This window comes from Pleuronectes platessa, chromosome 12 (assembly GCF_947347685.1).
Source record: "Pleuronectes platessa chromosome 12, fPlePla1.1, whole genome shotgun sequence".
In the NCBI taxonomy this organism is placed as follows: domain Eukaryota; kingdom Metazoa; phylum Chordata; class Actinopteri; order Pleuronectiformes; family Pleuronectidae; genus Pleuronectes; species Pleuronectes platessa.
The window spans coordinates 18,372,945-18,393,934 of NC_070637.1; the positions used below are offsets into that span (position 1 = coordinate 18,372,945).

Below are 20,990 nucleotides of genomic sequence, written 5' to 3' on the forward strand. Positions count from 1 at the left end.
TTATTGTGGCACGGGTTGACAATGAATGCAATGTGCATGCGTTAGTGGGAGGGATTATCCACCAAGTAGGGCAAGTGGCTGAGGCTAAGGACTGCAATTCCATCCAGCCTGGTTCCATTCAGTCATCCGCCGAGCGCACAGAGGGGACGAGGGGCTGCAGACTCCCCGGGAAACAAAAACCGGAAAAAAAAACCAAAAGGCTCCAAAGTGAAAAGATGGTGAAGTACATGCGGCAGCACCGCGAGCTGAAACCCGCAGAGGAGCTGCTGTCCGAGTCCGACGCGTCCGTGGACCCGCAGGATTTCGGGGAGATGATGTCCGACTGTTCCCTGAGCGACGTCCTCTACTCCAAATGTTCCGCAATGGACCAGATCGGCACTTTTATGAGGAACGTGCAGGTGCTGCTGGATGCGGCGGATTACATAGAAAGCGTGGAGAAGACCAACGGAAGTAAGTAAAGGAATAAACGTGTGTGTGTGTGTGTGTGTTTGTGTGGTTTAATGCGCCGGGCAGACAACAATAGAGGCGACAAAAGACGCGCAGCGGACGCACGAAGTGGCCCCCCCTTTCAGAAAGCCAGAGCTAATTCACCCTGTCACTGCACATACCCAGCACCATCCTCCCGACACTCACTTTGTATTAACATTTAATAAGAAGTCAGGAAATAGCCTGTGTCTCTTTCATTTGAGGAACCGCAGCACCAGACACACTAACACTCGCCTCCAGCTAAAATGATCCCCTCGGTGTAAACCCCTCTGATCATGAACTCAATAATTCCTGTTATTTTAATGCATCACCACACACGTGCACGTTCAAGTTAATACACGCACACGTTCATAGTTCCAGACCCCGAACGTCCCATTCAATCTCCCTCACGTCCGATCCCGTAGAATATCGCGTTTTTCCCCAAATGAAACACAACTCGCATCCACTTTATTATTCCCGTTGCATCCAAACGCTTCGATTAGTGTTTTAATTCAATCTGCAAATGTTTTAATTCAGATCCCTGCAGCTCTTTATCCGAGGCAGCACCTGCTTCCTTGTGTGTGTTGTTCACATGGTTTCCACATGGAACAAATTGGGAGGCTCTCATTGGCCGGGACACGAATTCACCGCACTAGGCCAATCAGACGCGACTTCACATCTGACGTCGCATGTTACTGGGAGGACGGGTTCACGGGAAATGTAGGAAACAGTAACCACAGTGGAGATGTTAAATAGGAAGTGAGAATACTCTTACAAGGCCACTGCTGTACACAATGTAAAACACACAATAGACCATACATTTCAATCTGTGATAAAAAGTGTTAATATTAATAGTTTTGTTTCTATTCTTTTCGTTAAGTTCCATGTTTGTGCTGCTACACACCACATATTACGGTGTAATGATTACATCCGGCTAAATTAGGTCAAATCCAAACATGCAAATCCTAGTGTTCATGAACCTGTTTTTGTAACCGTACAATATTTACATGCATAATCCTCTGAATCTTGTTTTCATCACCAGAGAGTGAGCACGGTTACGCCTCCATATACCCTGCAACCCAGAGCGATCATCACCAGAAGCAACGCAAATTCAAAAACAGGAAATTGGATAATATTCTCAATAGGTGGGTTAAAAAGATGTTTGACAGAAGGCCTTTTTAAATCTGGTCTAATCTGTGATACATTTGTAAACTGTTTTGCATGACTGACACTTGTATAACAGTTTTGTTTATATATTTATGGTTTCTGCAGGTCAGCGCACAACGAACTGGAAAAAAATAGGTGAGTCAAACCAGGTTGAGGAGGTGGTTTGTGTGCATGTTTGTGGTCAAAACAGTAACACTCAGGAATATTAAGGGGGCGTGAAATAGGAAGATGAAGATAGTGAAATGTTGTGACCAGGGCATCATGAGATCTCTACCTCTGTCTATGGATCGGTTATGTTACGTGACAGCTTCACAAAGCGCACGTGCAGAAGTCAAAGACAGGATCTCCTCAGTGTTACACTGCTGTAACAGGGGAGCCTCACATAGTTTGTTTAAACCTAAATGCTGATAAACCAAAAGCTTTCTCCATTCTGCCATGTTTGCAGATTTAGTCCCTAAATAAAATATGGTGACTGTACCATTTCAAAACCAGATGTACTGCAGGACTATAAATCAGCTTATCTTAGTAAGATTTTTTTTTTTATCAATAGCTTGGAAATTCTCCTCCTGTATTGCACTGTGCATTTTGCAAGGCAAATAGAAGGGAGGTGCAGCGCAGCCTCTGTAGCAGCGCTGCTCCTGGAGGACCTGCAGACATTTCCCCAGTCAGCAAACGGGGCCCGTCTGTTCCCAGACAACAGGGCTCCTTCCGGAGAGATTCTCAGCTGATAATCCAACTGCAACTGCCTCTTTAGCTCCGGGATGTGGCAGCTTGTCCTCCGAGTGGTAAAATGTGTCAGGACACATTTATCCCTTCCCCCCCAAAAAATGGATGTTCAGCCATGTGCGGGAGAATCTTAGATTAAGAGATGAAAGGGGGAAAAGGGGGGGCATCTTCAAGAGAAAAGCTTATTTCAAATTCAAATTCTTTTTGTGTTACAAAATGGAGGCCAACACAGGCAGGAGAGATGACATCACAACTTGACCTATATTTTACTCCATTATTTGAAAGGGTAGTGCGTGTCCACTGACCACAGGCCTCCGAGGATCAGAAACGCAGTATCAGGCTGACCTAAGCAGATTTTAAATCTGGTCCCAGACAGATCCATGTGTAACTGGGAAGGAGTCAGATGGTGTCCAACCAGCAAATATGGATGACTAGATAAATCAAGTAATGACATTGCTCCTAACAGATGGAATAATGGCTTCATAATTAGATTGGATGTGGACGTATCAAATAGCTGATTGCCTTAACTGTGACAATAATGAGGAAATATTGACTTGGTAATGTACATGTGAGCTGTTTCTAAGGAGAAATGTCTCATCTTGATTGGGTCTCCTCCCCCAGACGAGCACATCTCCGCCTGTGTTTGGAGAGGTTGAAGTCCCTCATCCCTCTGGGACCAGACTGCAGTCGGCACACCACACTGGGACTGCTCAACAAGGCCAAATCACATATCAAGGTGTGGTTGTCGAACGAAACCCGGGTGGTGATGTTAACACTCACGAAGCCAAAGATACAATGTGTACTGAACACACATAATTAAGATTTGTGCGGCTTTATCTTTGAGTTTGAGTACAAAACAGAGGACATTTCAGGATAATGTCCAAAGTTCAATGCATGGCTGAAAGCGGCTATAGTGACAGCATTTGTAACCTAAGCCTTACAAGTCAATAGCCTGTTTTGTACTAAGTCTACTGGCTCTAAATCTTGGTGACTCAAAGACTGTTTTTCTCCTCAAGATACTTCACTGCCTCTCAGATCACTGAGCAGCTCCACTCTGCATACAAGCTCAATATTTGTTCTTCATTAGAAGCTTGAAATTCGGTTCATCTTTTGGAAGTTCAACCCTTGTCAAAATATGTTTCTTTAGTAAACATAGGCACAGTGTACATGCCAGATAGTGAGGACAGAGGTCTGGATCTTTTACTTCTACTAAGTTTTTCACTCAGTTACACGTCTAATGTGAAAAATAAGGCGAGGAGCACAGAACTGAGGCCACTTTTGTTGTTAAATCGCCACTAAGTTGCTTCAAATGTTAAGTTGTTAAAGGAAGGTTTGATCATTTGTTTCTGAAACACTATTTATCTTATTTGTTGAAATTCTCTTCACGCCCCTAACAGTAAATTAATTCGTCTGAAAGGAAGAAAAAAAACCTGCAGTACTGAAGTAAACACGACCATTTGGTCATATCGCTGCAGCCTGCTCTAGCTTTTCCAGTATTACCAACCCTTGCTTTAAATGAAACATTGACTAGGTACAGAAACAAAGACGTCAGGGGTTTTTCCCAGGCACTCCGACACGCTCGTGTTTTTTTTGAACGATTAAAATGAACTGCACTTTGGCATCAGCGTTAAGACATAAAGCTGTTTGGTTGTTTCAGTTTTCCTTTCCCTTTGAACAAATCTCTCTTGACGAGTGTGATTTGAACAATTGTCTCTCACACAATAGGAAAATGTGAATATATTCTACGGCGGGTCTGTAGAGCGTCAGGTCAGATCTGGACCACCGAGTGTTTCTTGGGCCTGACCTGTGCAGGCCCCTGTCACAGGAAGCAGATGAACGATGATTGAGGGCTGAGATATAAAAAAGCGTTCTTCCCAGCTGTCTGTTTATCACAGTGGGGGAGATAATGGATAAATAGCTATGATGTCAGTTGTGGACTTTGGACTTGGGCTATTTGAGGTCACAGGAAATGTGGTTTCTGAATGCTGGGTTGTATTTTCAGAGCTCGAGGCTGCGTAGTCGTAACTTAGAAGAGAAAAGAGACGCAGAAGGTTCAAGACAGATTAACAAATAAATCTATTGTGCAAGGAGAAAAAAGCACGGACGAGTGCGACACTCACTTGCACATTGTACCAAAGTCCATTAAAAAAAACTGTCAATTTAATGCATTTTTTATTATTGGAAATTTAGAAATTACAATAACAACACCTGATAAATGTATCTTGCTCAGAAACCAGGTAGGATGTATTTAGGTATAAGAGGATAAAACATAACATTTTTAGTTAAATCAGTTAAATCCTGCAAATATTTCCTTATTAGCTAAGTCATTTAGTGAATCCACATGGGAGACATTAGAGAAAATGAACCATGAGTTGTACCAGATACAGCGTGTGTCACTGTTTAATGTGTCATTACTACAGCTGGTTATCAGTCTTCAGTGTTGCTGTAGGACTTTATTGCAAAGCTGTTGTGGCAGCATGGAACTTTTTATCTATTTATGGTGTGATCAGATGTCGTGATTGGTTTGAAACGATTGGATCATTTCTCACTTTATGATTTAATGAGTTTCATATTGCATCGGGTGCAGGACTTTGCTTATTTGTTAGCCTTCCTGAACACAGGCTTTATTCAAAATAACTGTACAACACTACACATGAACTGATCAGTGTCCAATGTTAGGAAGTTAAACAAGATTCCCCCCGAAAAATAAGCATTTTTGCCACAGGCAGCACAGAATGACCTTTATGTTCACTGCTATACTGAAACTCATAAAACAATTACCCTGCCTCCTCCATGACGTCTTCTCTCACTTATTACCAACACACACCGAGACACCAGCTATCACTCTGGAATCCAACCAGCAACTCACTTTTCTGCTGTGGTGAATAATTTATGGGAATGATCCGGGTGTGGCAGAAAACTACAGATTAACATCACATTACTGTGCACAGGCTTAACTTCCCCATCGTCCCCGTATAATCTCCAGAGGTTTAGTCAAAACGGTGTAAATGATCAGCTACAGGTTTCTACAGTAGAACTAACTCATGCATGTCCCTGTTTTCAGAAACTTGAAGAGCTGGACCGGAGGAGTCAGCACCAGCTGGACAACTTAGAGCGAGAGCAGAGGCACCTGCAGAGGCAGCTCTCCCAGCTGCAGCCTCACGGAGAGAGGGAGAGGGTCCGCACAGACAGCCTGGGCTCGAGGATGGACTCAGACCGCTACGAGTCGGACAGAGGTCAGAGCCTTTACACTTTGCAGTAGTGTGTATACAGAGCTCTGCCAAGGCAAAAACAGTCCCCATCTGATTTCCATCAAGATCTATTTACTATTTCCTTGGTAAACAGTGAAAATGACTTATCTCGTAATGTTAAAGAATTACTGGATCCAGCCACTGATCTGCATCTGCACCCAAATGAAAAAGGTTCTTCCCTAAAAAAATCCACCAATGGTTGAAAGGATGTAATCTGGCTTACAACATGAAATCAGACCAACCAACAAACAAGTGGACAGGGGTGAAACCATCACCTCCTTGGCGGGGGGGAAATATCAAGACTTACATGATTCTGATAATTCATCTGTATTCATGTCGCTGTTTTGTTTTTTATTTGAACAGAGGAAATTGACGTGGATGTGGAAAGCACTGAGTTCTCCCATGGAGAAATGGACAGTGTCAGCACCAGTGGTACCAGTGACCTGGAGGACCACAGCAGCCGACTGAGCTCGGCCAGTGACGAGGGCTACTCCACGTGCAGTTTAAAACTGGCCTTCTCTGCCTGAAGCACCAGCCTGTACATTCACTTCAGCTGCAGTCTCTTATGGCTTTTACCTTTTTCCAAATACCAGCCTACAGCTCCATTCTCCTCCTTTTGCAGTTTAGGTTTAACTCGTCTCCAGAAGAACCAGCCTCAACCCTCCCACCTTCACCTGACAAATGAAAAACATCTGCTCCGACACGACAACCAGCCTTAAGTTCGACTCAAAGTTTGAAATCGTCTCCCTTTCTAAAAGCCGAGGGGCTCGTCTGCATCGAAACGTTTTGCACGACAGCCTCCGATTTAACTTCTCTTGCAATATACAAGTCTCCTCATTTTCAAAGTTGACTTTAACCAATCACCTGAATGTCCCTTTACACAAACCTGCACTCAACACTGATCCTGTAGAGAGAAGGAGAAACTCTACCGTTAGTCAAGTTGACCATCTGAAACCAGCAACACACACACACACACACAGAAAAAACACCCAGTACCAGCTAGAAACACATTATTGGGAACGTCTGCGCCACTTGCCTTGAAACAAAAAACATGGCCCTTCTCCTCTGGATAGAAAACCCAGATGACACTTGTCAGTGAACAGTCCGGTGACAAGGGCTTTCGATGTCTGCATTCCAAAACATGTATTCCAGTTCGATAACCTCTGCTTTAGGACCCACAAGCACCACACACCCATGTGGCGTCCCTCCTCGTGACTGAAACACACTCGTATCCAAACAGGTGGTGTCGTTCCACCCGTGTTCTTCTAATTTATTTTCCATATGATTATAGTATTTATTTTTTGGTATATTTAATGGTACTATAGCTAGGTCTTAGTCATGCGTGAATAAGAAAAAAAAAAGTGCTTTCCCCTCCTCCCCCCAATGTTAACCAAATGACTTGACATGTAATTAATCCCCACTGTTTGTTGAAAGAATGAAACATTCCCTTTGCCCCGCTGTGCGCTGAATAAGTTTCTTTTCAGTTAGACAGTATTAAGCTAAACCCGCACTTGTCCAAGCACAAGGCTCGAGCAATAACACATCTAGTTTTTGCCATATCTTCAATGTCCGCCGTATTGATGATGGCGCACTATTCTGTCCGTCCAACACCAAATGAGTCTGCTAGTTCTCCACTTGCTCCAGTAGTGGTGTCAGTTGTTCATGATCAGGAGTAATAATGATTGTAAGGGAAAAATGAAAAGACAAAAAAAGCTATGGTGCATGTGTGTTGAATGTAGCCCTTTCTAATCATGTTGTGATGTGCTTTGGAGTCTTTTTTAAACATGTCTGTAGCATGAACAACGTAGACACTACAGAATGATTAGTTTGGTTTAGGCTTCAATGTTTGATATGTTCTCTTTTTTTGTATCCTAGCAGAAAAAAGCACACGTTGAAATCCTTTACATTTGGAGTCTTCCCCCGCTAATAGTTCAATTGCACTTGCTGACCCGTTCAAACCCACGAACAAATTAGATAATATGACCCATCACCATCTTGCATTGTCCTGATCCAAGTCCTACCAGTACATCACCACCAAATTGTGTCTTAACATGGGTACGACTCTTGCACAAAGTTCTTGATACAGGTTTCTGACCCCTCCCTTCCCTACCCACCCCAACCTGAAACTATGAAATGCACTATGACTTTTGTGAAGGGAATATGACGAAGCACACCCCAGAATGTTCCCCCTTGTGCTTAATCAGCCATCAGAGGTGACGTTTTTTGCAAAAACATGCACTGCTGGTCCCCTGCTAGTACTTTGTCAGTTCCTGATGACTGTTCCCCAGAATCTCAATAAACCTCTACAACCCACACATAAATCACTGTGGACTTTTTTGGGGATCTGCCTCTGTTAATGTTTAGATAATAATCGTGGTTGACTTGCATTAGACTGACACTATAGTTGTTTACAAGCATCAATTAGGTATTAAGTTCAGTCAACTAGAACGTGGGTAGAGCGTATACCTCCATTTATAGGCCCAATAATAATCATCTTAAAGCAGAGCTGCACACAATTAGATATCAATCCCCAACATGTCTGATGTTTCACAAGAACCATTCATTATACACTAAGAAGTCAGAGAAAGTGTCAAACCCCAAAAACACAAAATTTCTCAACATCAAAATCAAGAAAAATCCTGAAACTGCAAAAAAGATTTAATGTGTATTTCTTTGTGTAACGCATATATATGAAAATCATATATGATGAAAATCAATTGGCTTGTTTTTGCGTAATCTTACATGCAAACCAACCAAACAGACAAGAGGGAAAACATTAGCTCCTAGGATGAGGCGATTCAAAAACCTGAACTAAGGAAGTAGAACATATCCAAAACAATGTTTTCATAACTTCAATGGTCAAATGTTGTTTAGAAAGTTTTCTCATGACATGATTATAAACGATACAAGTCTTTACTGCCACCTACAGGACCTGACAGAACCACAATATAAAAGTGAAGTAAAATAACAGTCCAAATGAGGTGGAGGCAATTATTTAAAAAACTGAAAACAAAACAATGTTTATTTCACTGTTATATATATATACAACACCATTATTAATGTTTAGACACAGAACTGGTCAGTGGTGAAAATCCAACCTCAAATTTACACACCCACTCCACAGGTTTATACACATCTTTGCAGGAGTTCGGTCTTGGTGGAACCTCGACACAAACAGCAAACTGTTTCTGGCTTTACAAAAACACCACAATCAGTTCTTACATAACACGTGACCTTGTTCTACTGCGGGGAGGGAAATGTTTTTGTTGTTGTACCTACATAATATATAAGAAAAACTACATCAATATTTTAACAATGGTGTGCAAGCAATTAAAAGTGTTCTTCACTTGAGTAACTTAAATCATGTATAAACACAATGGAAAGCACTGACACAGCTGGTATACAGTGAGTTGTTTTATGTACAGAATATATGAGGTCATTGGGGCATTAGATGTCTGACGTTGTATTTTGATGTGTCGTTGTACGTGGTCATTGGCTTGTCTGCAATACCACATGTTCCCACTCCGACCTTTCCATTCACGCTCTCTGGAGACGCAAATATGCTCCTCTTTACCTGCAGGGAAAAAAACAGACACACCATTGTTAATGGCTTAAAATGTACAGGCATCATGTTTAACACAGAATGAGCAACAACAGACAAATGATATTTACATTTGTTATCGTTGCAAGATTCATGCAACTATGTATATCGCAAAAAACAAACAGGTGCTGCCAGGTTTGATGATCAAGCAGGATCCTATGAATAGCTTTTCTCTACGCTGTACAGGCTCTGGGACTCCCAATGACATACAAGTTAAATAAAACTCTAATGACCTCTGCCTGCAAACCAGTTACCATACAGCTCAACTTCCAAATTAAATAGTCAGTGGCCTTTTAAATTGAAGGCAGTTACATGCACATTCAGAATCACTGGTTATGAGGATTTTTGTGTGACAGTTCGTGACATCATATCCTGATTTCGGCATCTTAGATAAGCCTGTATCCAAGTTTTGAGAAACCAGAGAACTCTGCAAGTAAACATTAAAACGATGCCCTATTCATACTCCATAGGCTTTGCATCTTCCTCCACGGCTGGCAATAATGTGGATCAGCCAAAATCCACCGTGCGATGTTGGTATTAAAAAGAGTTCAGCCCAGTACAAGCCAAAGCAGCCTTATTTTCAATTGCCACAATACAGCAATCGAAGTTGCAAACAGGCTGTGTTGTTGTTATCAAGGTAACGTTAAACTCCAAGGACTCCCCCTCAGTTATTAGTAACAGGGATACTTGTATTCATCATGTAACAGAGGTTTGAATAATCTGATTTCTCAATTTTCCATGGAAACACCATATCAGGAATATGATCAACCCGGCTTACTAAGGCGTCTGTAAACAAAGTAGTTGTGACAAGTCCAATACACAACCAGCACAGATTAGATTACCCAAAATGCATTTTGATGAACACCTGTGTCGCTCCTAACATGTCTCCACAACCCCTTCTGAACTCAACACCTAAATATTAGGCCCCTGTCCCTCCTCAACACCAACTTGTTGAGATGGGACATCTTGACTTGATGGACATCTTGTTTTGCCAATTGTCTCTTAAATCCAATTTAGGGATTCACTACTAAACCACTGCTGCAGAGCATTATATTAAGCCAGTAACCAGAAATCGACAGGTTATATAGAGCAAACGTACCTGTCCCTTCTTGTTCTTATTGTAGGCTTTGTTGTTGAAACTTTGCCACTTTGACTTCTGCTCCTCCCTCTCCTGCTCCAACTCCTTCATCCTCAGCACCTTCTTCTGGGCTTTCTTCTTCTTATATTCTCTCTGATCTGCTATTTGTTCTTTCCTGAAAAAACAGAAAATACCTTAATCAGTTTCATGAAGTGCAAATACAATCACAACCAGAAAAACAAAACAAAGTCCCCAGAGGCCCTGCTGCAAGTACAAAGTTTGTGGTTCAAGGGGGACGAGGTCATTTCGAACCATTAGGGAAAAATAAAGCTACTGGTTGTATATCTATATCAGTTTTCATAACAGTTGCTGTGTTTTCTTGTTTAATGTTATTTATTGGATAGTATTTGAAGGGGGAGAATTATAACAAGTCCACTGTGCATCCATCTTAAAGTGACGGCTAGTTCTATTACATTCACCCATGTAATGAGGGTGGCACAGCAGAGCGTTTATTGATTAACTCCACTCACTGGTGATTACTTTTCAGAATTTCAGTCATACATTTTAGTAAAGATCAAGACCTACATGACATGAAAAGGTTAACTAATTAAAAATCTGGAGTACAACAGAAATAAGAAGTGCTCAATTTCCCATGAGTGTGAAACCAACTCCACTACACATTACTACCAATTATGTCTCTAATTAGGCAAACAGAGTTAAAGACCGCTCATATATTCTCATTAAAGTGTTAATAAGAATGATTTAAGCACATGTGTGTGTGTGGACATTGGATGAGTAAGTGTTTTTTGTTCCTACCTTGATTTGGGCTTCATGTTCCCGTCCTCATCAGAGCGTTTCCCCTCCTCTGAAGGTTTGAGGTTCTGCAGAGGGATCACTTCAGCGTTCCCGTATCCAGAGAAGGTTACAGCTGCAGTGCCGTTCTCTCGGTCTATCTCCTCAATCTCAGCCTCATACACCCTGCCAAAGAATCACGTCTGTAAGAAGGTGAGTATGAGCCAACGACTCAAGCTCTACTTAATATACAAAGTGAAAAACTACAATGCAATAATTGATAAATCATTATGAGACAAACATGTGACAAGAATATGAATAGGTATTTTCCACAAAGTAAATTATTTTTCTATGCAAGGTAAATCATTCTTGAAATTGAAGTAGAGTTTGCATTTTTAGTATAACAGTTTCAGACACTGTGCACTCGATGCTAAACAAACATTATTTCAATAAAATACTACCTGTGGAGCCTGTGAGCAAAGGTAGCTACAGCTACTGCAAACGTTTACATGGTGAAACTACCTCAGCACCTTCTAGATAATCGCAATTGCATTCCCATAACAGAGAGCCCCAAAAAAAAGATTTACTCAAAGCTCTGCTATGTTAATTGATTTCATACAGGTTTTTATAGCAATCTTTCAAAAAGTAAAATTGTATATGGTATGCACATGGGTTCTCCTGAGAACTACATGCACACATTCATTTGGCAGCTTAATCAATTAATGTGGAAGGACATGAACCTTATAATAATAGCCTAAATAAAATGTGTGCTCCAATTTCTGTGCGATAAAAGGCATGCAGTTGCATGTTAATATTGTCACAAGAAGAGGCTGGTGATACTCACTGTCCATCCTGACTCCACTGAGCCATACACCTGTTTCCCACTTTCCAGCTGTGCTTCACGGGGGCAGCGTCAGAGCCGTTGGTGGTGGAGGCACCATCACTGGGCTGTGCGGTCAGGAGGTCTTGGGTCAAATCGATGACTTCCTGTAGAAGCAGGAACAATCAAAACATTGTCAGATGTACATGGAGAGCGTAAACAATTCTTCCCCGCAATAAAGAAGGCCTTGTGAGGATACTAGCTCGACTCTTCAAGGTGGACAAAAGGAATTCAAACTTATATCAAAAAAATTTCCCTCTTTGAATTTCATAACATATTTCATCATGTGTAATCTGTGCAAATCTACCATAGTCAATTGATTAATTCAAGATTAATTAATTGTATTACTTCATCAACTGATATGTACCTTTGAACACATTTGATTTAATTCCGTATTAGAAATCTTTAATAATTCTAATCACTATAAAAAGGTATAAAATAGCTTATCCCAACAGAACGGTTCACCTGTGACAAATAAGGGCCACATGAAGGAATATGGAGACAACAGATATTTAACAGGATTAAAAATAATTACTGATAAAAACTTGAACGATTCTCTGATTATATAGAACAATCTCCTACTGATGTGTGAGTGTGTGAGATTCACAAAGACACAAACCTGTAAGTCTTTCTGGAGCTTGAGCAGATCCTCATTCTCCTGATCGGTGGATAGAGCCACTTCCACTTGCTGCAGCTGAGCTTTGTAGCTGCTTAACTGTTTCGCCAGGTCGTCCGACATCTGCGGGAGGACAAAACAACAGTTACCCTACGGCTAGCGGTGTTAGCACATGACTGCTAAGCAAAACGTTTCACCGTGAGCTGGTCAACGTTAGCATCAGGCTAACAACACACACAACTCGAGGAATTTGTATTAAACAGGTGATAATGGAGGCGTTAGATAATCAAAGTGAGCAGGAGATGTGTTATGGGATGTTTTAACAACAACAACGCTAGCTTTGGCACATTAGCATCATCCCTGGGCCCTCTATCCTCGACGCCAATGTGACGTGCGGCGGCTGCTAGCTCCGCGTTAGCTTGTGCTAGCTGGGGTGTAAACAACGTGTCACCGTGTGTTCTCACCTCTGCGTTAGTCCTTCTTCTCTGTTGGACACTGCGAATGTTCAAATCTCCTCCTCGATTATTGTCCGAAGGCTTCACAACAGTCCGCTCTCTATCGGGCCCCTGGATCTCCAACACAAATACACAGACGGAAGCTCGCGTCGCCTTCTCGCGATGAGTCTTCAACTCTCGCTCGGGTTTAAAGGAGCTTCTCGTGATAGCGCCCCCAGCGGCACTGCCCGACATCGAAGGTGCTCTGATCAAGTCCCTATGTTCTCAACACTGATTATATTGGTTATAATAGATTACATTATACATAATACTATCGTATATTTACTTATAGTTCAATTTAATGACATAAGATAAAAATACAAAGGCAGTAGTATCTTACAAAACAGTCATAGCCTATAACCAAGTTATCACCCTACTATAAGGATCAACTTTTGTATACTTTTGTGTGTGAACTGCTATACAATATATACAGTTTATGCCATAATCTCATATCCCCAATGAGGCAAATCACAATTGTAGTGCTTAACAAGGTGTGACATCCTCTGTTCTGAACCCTCAACCAGATTAAGTGAAAAACTACATTTTGCGCAGATGAAAATGATTTGGATCCAGAGTCTGCACACAAGCGATCAGGGATGGAGCTGCGGTATCAAAGGCTGGATGATCCACATGCTCAACCAATCGGGAGTCAGCAGCCAATCAATCTTTTTCACCCCCTTTTCCCCCCATAAAATAACCGTTTAAAGTCAAACGTACGAGAAAACATGAGTCTGATAAGAACTACCTAAAATGAAAGAAACCATCTTTGAAAACATTTATTCAATGTTGTATTTTGACTCTTCACCTATACTCCAGCCAGCCACTAGGGGCGATCAAGGCCAATTGGCTTCACTTTCGTGGAGGCGTCTATCTTCAAATACAGTGTCAACTTTCCATCTTCTCTCAGTGGCCAATTCAAACATTTCACATCTGAACAAGCAGCTCACTCTTTAAACAACATTCATGTTTAAGTCAATATGTGTTTTAATATGTCTTAACAAAATATTGTGCAGCTTCCATGCAGGCGAGCGTATAGGTGTGCCTCTCTCTTAAGAAAGCAAATGTTGTATTAACATAGTGCCACAACAAAACATACAAGGTTCGCACTTCAGTATGACCATCAAACATGGACTGGAAAATCCTTAAATAAACCTTTATAGAAAGACCAACCTTTTGACAACACAAATGTTGGAGAACAAGTTGTTTGAAGAACAAAATGTATGATTGTAATGTTGGAAATAGAACACCACGTCAGTAAAAGGAAAAACAACACTATAATGCAATGGAAACAGTAATTAGAGTCTATGAATTTATAAATGTCATACAGCTGCATTTCTTCCTATAGTTGCTTTGTTTAAACAAAGAAAACTTGTGTAATTCTGACTTTATTCATCTCAAATGTTTGTCTAGCTTGATTTTTTGTTGGTTCTCACAAACACAGTCCTCCTCCTGTACTCTCATACCATCAGTGACTGATCTCTACATTAAGTGGCTCCGATCTCCCCCCCGCAGATAATGTTTCAAGTCATTTTTCCTCTCAGGACATACGTGAACATTCGGTTCAGGAAACAATAGCTACAGACCATATTGAGTCTGTTCATCAATTGTAATTGAATAGACTGTTGAAAAATATATTACTTCTATAAATCAGAAAATATTGTTAATGTCATAATCAGCAGAGGACTGTTTTTTTTTTTCAAGGCTTGCCAGTCGGCACCAAATTGCTCGTAAATCTCCAGCAGCATGTTTTTGAACCCCGCCCCGTTCCCGTCCTCACTGAAGTGGAGCCAGCCCCACAGATCCTCAGCGTCAGATCAGGACCATATAAAATACGCACTCTTCACTTCAGCTGCAGCAGATGAAAAGATCTGCCGGATCCAGCACGGAGAGTCTGTTACATGCCCTGTCTTCTGAGGGACTTTACTGCAAAATTGTATTCTATAAGGTTAGTGGAAGAGGATTTTTTCAAGTATATAATTTGTAACGTTATTTGATTTGGGAAACAGAGAATAAATCAAAGTTCCCTTCATATGCTTTTTTTTTAGATTTTTGTCTTATATTTTTGTAAATATCAAGAGACATGTCTTGTAATCTTTTTGCTGCTGGTGTTTTGTTTTCCCACCGATGAAGAGGAGAGAAGCAAAGATGCCTTTCCGCCGTGTTTCCCAGTGAGCCAAATGAGAAGACAGTGATGCTGCGTTCTTGAATGGATCAAATTAACAGTCTGCTGGCGAGCAGAGCCTCCGAGCCTCCTCCTCACAGAGCGCTGTGCAGACAGCATCGCCACCGCTCATCCTGATGGGTTGTCTTAACTCCACCAGTGGAAATGAGACTTTGCCCGGCAGGCACCCGTACACTCTGCAGACCTCGGTGCCCCTGACCATCCTGGTGGGGATCCTCATCCTGCTGACTGTTTTTGGAAACGTCCTGGTAGTCATCGCTGTGACAACAAGCCGAGCCCTGAGAGCACCTCAGAACTTGTTTTTAGTCTCTCTGGCATCTGCAGACATCCTGGTTGCCACCTCGGTGATGCCCTTCTCTTTGGCGAATGAACTGATGGGTTACTGGTACTTTGGCAAGGTGTGGTGTGAGATCCATCTGGCTCTGGACGTGCTCTTCTGCACCTCGTCCATCGTTCACCTGTGCAGCATCAGCCTGGACAGATACTGGTCTATAACTCAGGCGATTGAGTACAACCTGAAGAGGACGCCGCGCAGGATCAAAGGCACAATCTTCATGGTTTGGGTGCTGGCGGCCATAATATCATTCCCTCCACTTATCACGATGAAAAAGGACGAAGGCGAAGAGGACAGACCTGAATGTAAAATTAACGATGAGAAGTGGTACATTATATTCTCCAGCACTGCCTCCTTCTTCGCGCCCTGCGTCATCATGATCATGGTGTATGTCAGGATCTACCAGGTGGCCAAAAAAAGAACCAGATCCCTGCCAGGTGAGAAGCAACGCCAGAATGGAGACTTAAGAGACACTAAGTGCGGTTTGGACCCCGAGGAGGGAAAGGACATGGAAGGGAGAGAGGTGGAGGTGGGGGAGGGCGGAGAGGTCAACGGGTTGGACATGGAGGAGGAACCTTCCTCTTCTGATGGAAATGAGACCGTCTTGTGTTCCCTGAAGAAGAAGAGGGGTCTCAGAGCAACCAAAGGGGCTCAGGTGGCGCAAGGAGAGGCGCCTCCGAAGCCGGAGGTGCCGCCCAGTGTGAGAGCGAGCAGGTGGAAAGGACGGCAGCACAGAGAGTGGCGCTTCACGTTTGTTCTGGCCGTGGTCATGGGAGTGTTCGTTCTCTGCTGGTTCCCCTTTTTCTTCACGTACACGCTCACTGCCGTGTGCGACACCTGCTGCGTCCCAGAGACACTGTTCAAGATGTTCTTCTGGTTGAGTTATTGCAATAGTTCTGTAAATCCTTTAATATACACTATATTCAATAATGACTTCAGGAGGTCATTTAAAAAGATCCTTTGCAAACGGGACAGAAGAGGCTTATGAATAAGATTTGTATGTATCCACTTGAATATAATGCATTTTTGATGCTCTCCATTAATGCTCCCATCAGCGTAAATATTACATTAAACAGATATTAGAAGATATTTATTGAATTGATGTGTTTTAAGATTTTGTGTAAATTCATGTCTGAAAATGTGTGTTTTGTAAGATTTGATCATGCACAAATATCTACAGTTTGTGTTACAGCTAGTATTCCACCGTGACCACCTGTGACTGTGCAGAAACTGACATTGTACAACTGTGAAAAACATGCAAGATATATTTTCCACATGTGTCTGTGTGATTTGTAATTATATTTAAACTGCCCAGCCATGCTATTGGTATTGATTTACATACTCGGCAAATGCTTTTTAGATAGACAGTAAATAATGTCATTTGAAAAAGTGCTGATTTATATATATAATTGTCAATTCTTCCTAAACAAATATGGAAAAAAATGTATGACGACTAAAAACTCTATATGCTAATAGCAGTATTTTTTATTCCAAGAGAAAAGAAAATAGCCCAAATCTTTGCACATCATTTAAAATGTCTCTCTGTGTAATTATCACCAGTGTTTAAAGAGGGCTGATTACGAAAAAGAGAAAATTGAAACAGAAAACACATGCAAATTAGGAAAAGAAATCTTTATACAAGGCATCAAACAATAGCAAAAAAAGATGAAAGCAAATTGTGCCCCAAATTTACGTCCCCCCCCCACGGCATCAACTCTCTCCCTTTCTCATAACAAGCACAAGAACAAGACAATTATGTGAAAAGACAATTATGCCTGGGAGGTGAGCGGTGGCACAACAATACTGAATACAGTTTATCATGAATTATAGCCTCTCATATCAGGATGTCATTAAATCCTCCCCTGGAGTCAAACAGGAATCGTACAGCCATAGAAATATGAGTGGCTGCTGCAAATTACACAGAGAGCGTAATATCCACACGGGCTTATCAATGTGTTGTGTTCCTAGTCTTGGTTTGTTATCAACACTCCCTGTCTCTTCTCCTTTTCAGTCCCCACAGCACTATAACCGGCCTTTACATAAACCCCTCTTTAACAAATAGACTTATGGAAGCACTATCACTATGTGAACCTGAACTAAAGCAAACACACACCATACACGATTGTTTTAACTCGGCAAACATCTGCAACCAACACTACCTCTCATACATATACAGTGAATAACAGAAGGATTCCCATGACTTTCTCTGTGGGACTCTGGCGTTTGAGATTCCTGTGGTAAATATGTTTGGGTTCAACCACGTCCCAGAGTCCTAAAATACAACATGTGTATTACTCACCACAAGTAGTAAGAAGCCGCTGATGGAGTTCCCACGAACAAACTGATAAACCACTGGTATTTGAGGCTTACTGGTATGTGATGCAGATAAAGCAAGATAAAGCAATTTTATAACCTTTATCGAATAAGATTGCTTAATGGGCTTTGTTGAAGCTTTGATGCTGACAGTTGAAATCAACTTGTCTAAACTGTCACTTTGAATGAATGAAAAAGACAAATTATCATAGTTTCTGGGCATTTTTTCTCTTTTACATTATTAAGAGAGCTGTGGAGAAGAGGAGAGGGAACGAGGGAAGACATGCAGCAAAGGGCCCCTGGAGGATTCAAGTGTCTGTACATGTGGAACATTTTCACATAGATTTTGTATTAATGCAACAATATGTAGTCGTCATAATCCTCACATAGAGTATAATAATTCTCCTTGGCCCTGATTCATGGAACACCACTGTGTTTCCTGAGATTAAACTGCAGCGATTGCCTTCTGTACATGGTTTAATTAAAAAGCTGACAACCTTATTGGGCTCTGTCACTATGCTTGAGCAGCAGGATGCATTCATTATAGTGCTAGACGCACACTCACCCAGTAATAGAGGCTTGAAATGCCAAAATATCCATTACAATCCCAAATATTCATCAGAAAACAACTCAATAAGACAGAGTCGACTTGTTAATTATAACAGCGGTGACATAGAGAAATAATCGTCTCAATAATGCTGTCACGTGTTGGTTGTTTTATTTTTCACTCCTCCACGCCTCCAGTCACGTCAGTGTAAATTACTGTGAGTTAGGAACTGTCAAAACAGCTGGTTACTATAATGTTTACAGCATGTACAGACACACTTTCTCTGCCTGGCGAGAAAGTGATTTATTTCCCCTCTAAAGGCCACTTCACAGTGCCATGATTTATGCCTGTGACACAGCAGCTTATAAAACAATGCTTTATAAGCTGCCTCTGGCTTGATTTCCTACAACTTTCTCACAGCTCCCCGCTCAGTCACTTCCAATTGCATCTCAAGTGCTTTTCACAGCCCCCCCGACATGTCTCTCTGAAGAGGCCGGAGAACTTAAAAGACCGAAGGGAGCCGGCTGCGTCCCAGACACAGTCAGACGAGGGCATCCAGACCATACTAACAGGTCTAAATCATAGCCCGGGATGAATAGAGTGTTTTTAATTGAATGTCGGGTCATTCATTATGGATTGAGCACGATGCATCATGTACACTGGGGCAGATAATACGTCCTCCCTCTTGAATTGATACGGATGCAAGATAATCAAATGATATCGTGAAGGATGCAACTAGCAGGAAGAGCCTGTTTAATTTAATCTCCCTCTGTTACTCCCCCTTCTCCTTCTGCACACTGTTGCATCTGGGATAGGATCATTTTAATTTGACCATCAATTTTCAAATGTTTTCAATGTATTTCGTAACATTATTTCTAGCTGCAGTGAACAGATTACATTTATGCGACTGCACTTTTGCGAGGCAGAATGTGTTTTTAATTGACAGTATATCATTTAAGCTGTTTGCAGACCTGCGCTGAACCCCCGGACATTATCTTGACATGTTTCTGGATGGTCTGTAAACATCAGTTGCTTCCAAAATTTCCTGGAACTCCTGGAATTGTCTGGGCCCAGTTCTCTGGACCTAATCCAGAGTTGAAGTCTGAAAACAGCTTAAGAAATGTGGATTTTTCCTGAATTACTTGAAAGGTCCAGTGTTTTCTGCTTGATTAAACCAAACCTATTAGAGGCCATTGTCAAACTCCAGTGTTTTAGCAAGGATTTACTGTGATTAGTGTTGGGGATAAAAATAAATTAGCTAATAGCTTCTTATATTTTATGAATTCAGCAGAAAAAGAGAAACATGCTTGTTTGGAAGATGCTCAAGAAGATCCCAGGGGATCAGGGCCGCTGCTGGATTAAAGGAAACCAAAAGGATTAGATGAAGTGGAATTCAACCAATAAATCTATATACACTATATCTACATGTTTCAACAAATGGAAGTTTATTCTTTGTGGCAGAAAACGCTGTCTTGTATAATCACGTTCATGCTCTTTGTCCTTCTATGTAAATTATTGATAAAAAAAAATGATTTGATTGAATTTTATATGGAAAGTCATATGCACATTCCATAAAGTAAAGTTAATACAGCAGTGTAATTCAACTGATGTGACTGGGGTATTCCCCTTCATGAAAATAGGATGTAAAAGCTTTTTTGGCTGAAGTCCATCTCTCATCTCTCATCTCATATTGAACACATTGAAACATGACTCATAAAAAAAAAAGTCTGAACTTCTCTGACCTTCTTGTAGCAACAAGTGCCCCCGGGTTCACAAGTGTGTTTGTGTTTGAGTGAGAGAAGAAGAAACGAGGAGGGGACGTTTTAAAAAGCTGAACTGAGATCTGTGGGACTTTGTCATCCGTCTGATCCGACACCTTCGAAGTCGAAATAAGTAAACATTTGATTTTTAAAAAGTATAAAAAGTAACTCCAATAACTCATCCTCCTTTCTCTTCATCATCAAAAGCAGAAATACGTCTGTGAGACTCTGAGCACAATCTACGGAGATGCTTTCTAGGCGCCGCAGCAAATCTTCATTGGTAACAAATGACGCTCTGCACTGCTCAGGACGACATCATTCTTCCTTAGCACATCTTGTCCTGTCTGCGCTATTGATCGTATCCAATTCCAGTCTAGTCTGCTCCACTCCTCATGCACGCGCACGTGCACATCACACCCATCCATCGCATGCACTGGTGTGCTCCTGGATGAATGTCTGCTACACACACAAGTGCAAAGTAAACACCACCTCCTGATCAAGTTTGCCATCACTGTGCGTCATCTGTCCTGAGCAGACAACAATTTGTCCTTCTATTGAAAACACTTCCAGTAAAACACACACCTCCACACAAACAGAATGAGCTGGATCACACTATGAGCTGTGACGTCTCCACGGACGTTCATCTTCTCCTGTTCACACCTGTCATCCACTGCGAAGGTGCCGACGTTGTCTGTTGTTCTTCATTTTGACAGAGTCTTAAACAACAAGTAAATCCTACTGAGCAGTGTTATGGACACAGGACTCATCAGGCCCAAAATCTGAT

General features: G+C 41.6%; 3 protein-coding genes across 3 annotated transcripts; 2 read left to right on the plus strand and 1 right to left on the minus strand.

Moving 5' to 3' along the window:
- Nucleotides 1–83: 83 nt before the first annotated feature.
- On the plus strand, nt 84–7,930 carry LOC128453578 (max-interacting protein 1). The gene is made up of 6 exons (XM_053436553.1): nt 84–450; nt 1,508–1,610; nt 1,738–1,767; nt 2,980–3,094; nt 5,423–5,594; nt 5,973–7,930. The coding sequence occupies exons 1-6, from the start codon at nt 216–218 to the stop codon at nt 6,134–6,136; spliced, it is 819 nt and encodes a 272-aa protein (XP_053292528.1). The 5' UTR covers nt 84–215; the 3' UTR covers nt 6,137–7,930.
- A 319-nt stretch (nt 7,931–8,249) lies between these two features.
- Nucleotides 8,250–13,202, minus strand: smndc1 (survival motor neuron domain containing 1). Its single transcript, XM_053436554.1, has 6 exons — nt 13,041–13,202; nt 12,580–12,699; nt 11,925–12,067; nt 11,105–11,266; nt 10,310–10,463; nt 8,250–9,183 (listed from the first exon to the last, which is right to left on the minus strand). Exons 2-6 carry the CDS (start codon nt 12,697–12,699, stop codon nt 9,046–9,048), a joined length of 717 nt encoding a protein of 238 aa, XP_053292529.1. The 5' UTR covers nt 13,041–13,202; the 3' UTR covers nt 8,250–9,045.
- Nucleotides 13,203–14,866: 1,664 nt separating this feature from the next.
- On the plus strand, nt 14,867–18,113 carry LOC128453577 (alpha-2A adrenergic receptor). The gene is made up of 2 exons (XM_053436551.1): nt 14,867–15,015; nt 15,201–18,113. Exon 2 carries the CDS (start codon nt 15,369–15,371, stop codon nt 16,572–16,574), a length of 1,206 nt encoding a protein of 401 aa, XP_053292526.1. The 5' UTR covers nt 14,867–15,015; nt 15,201–15,368; the 3' UTR covers nt 16,575–18,113.
- Nucleotides 18,114–20,990: the final 2,877 nt, after the last annotated feature.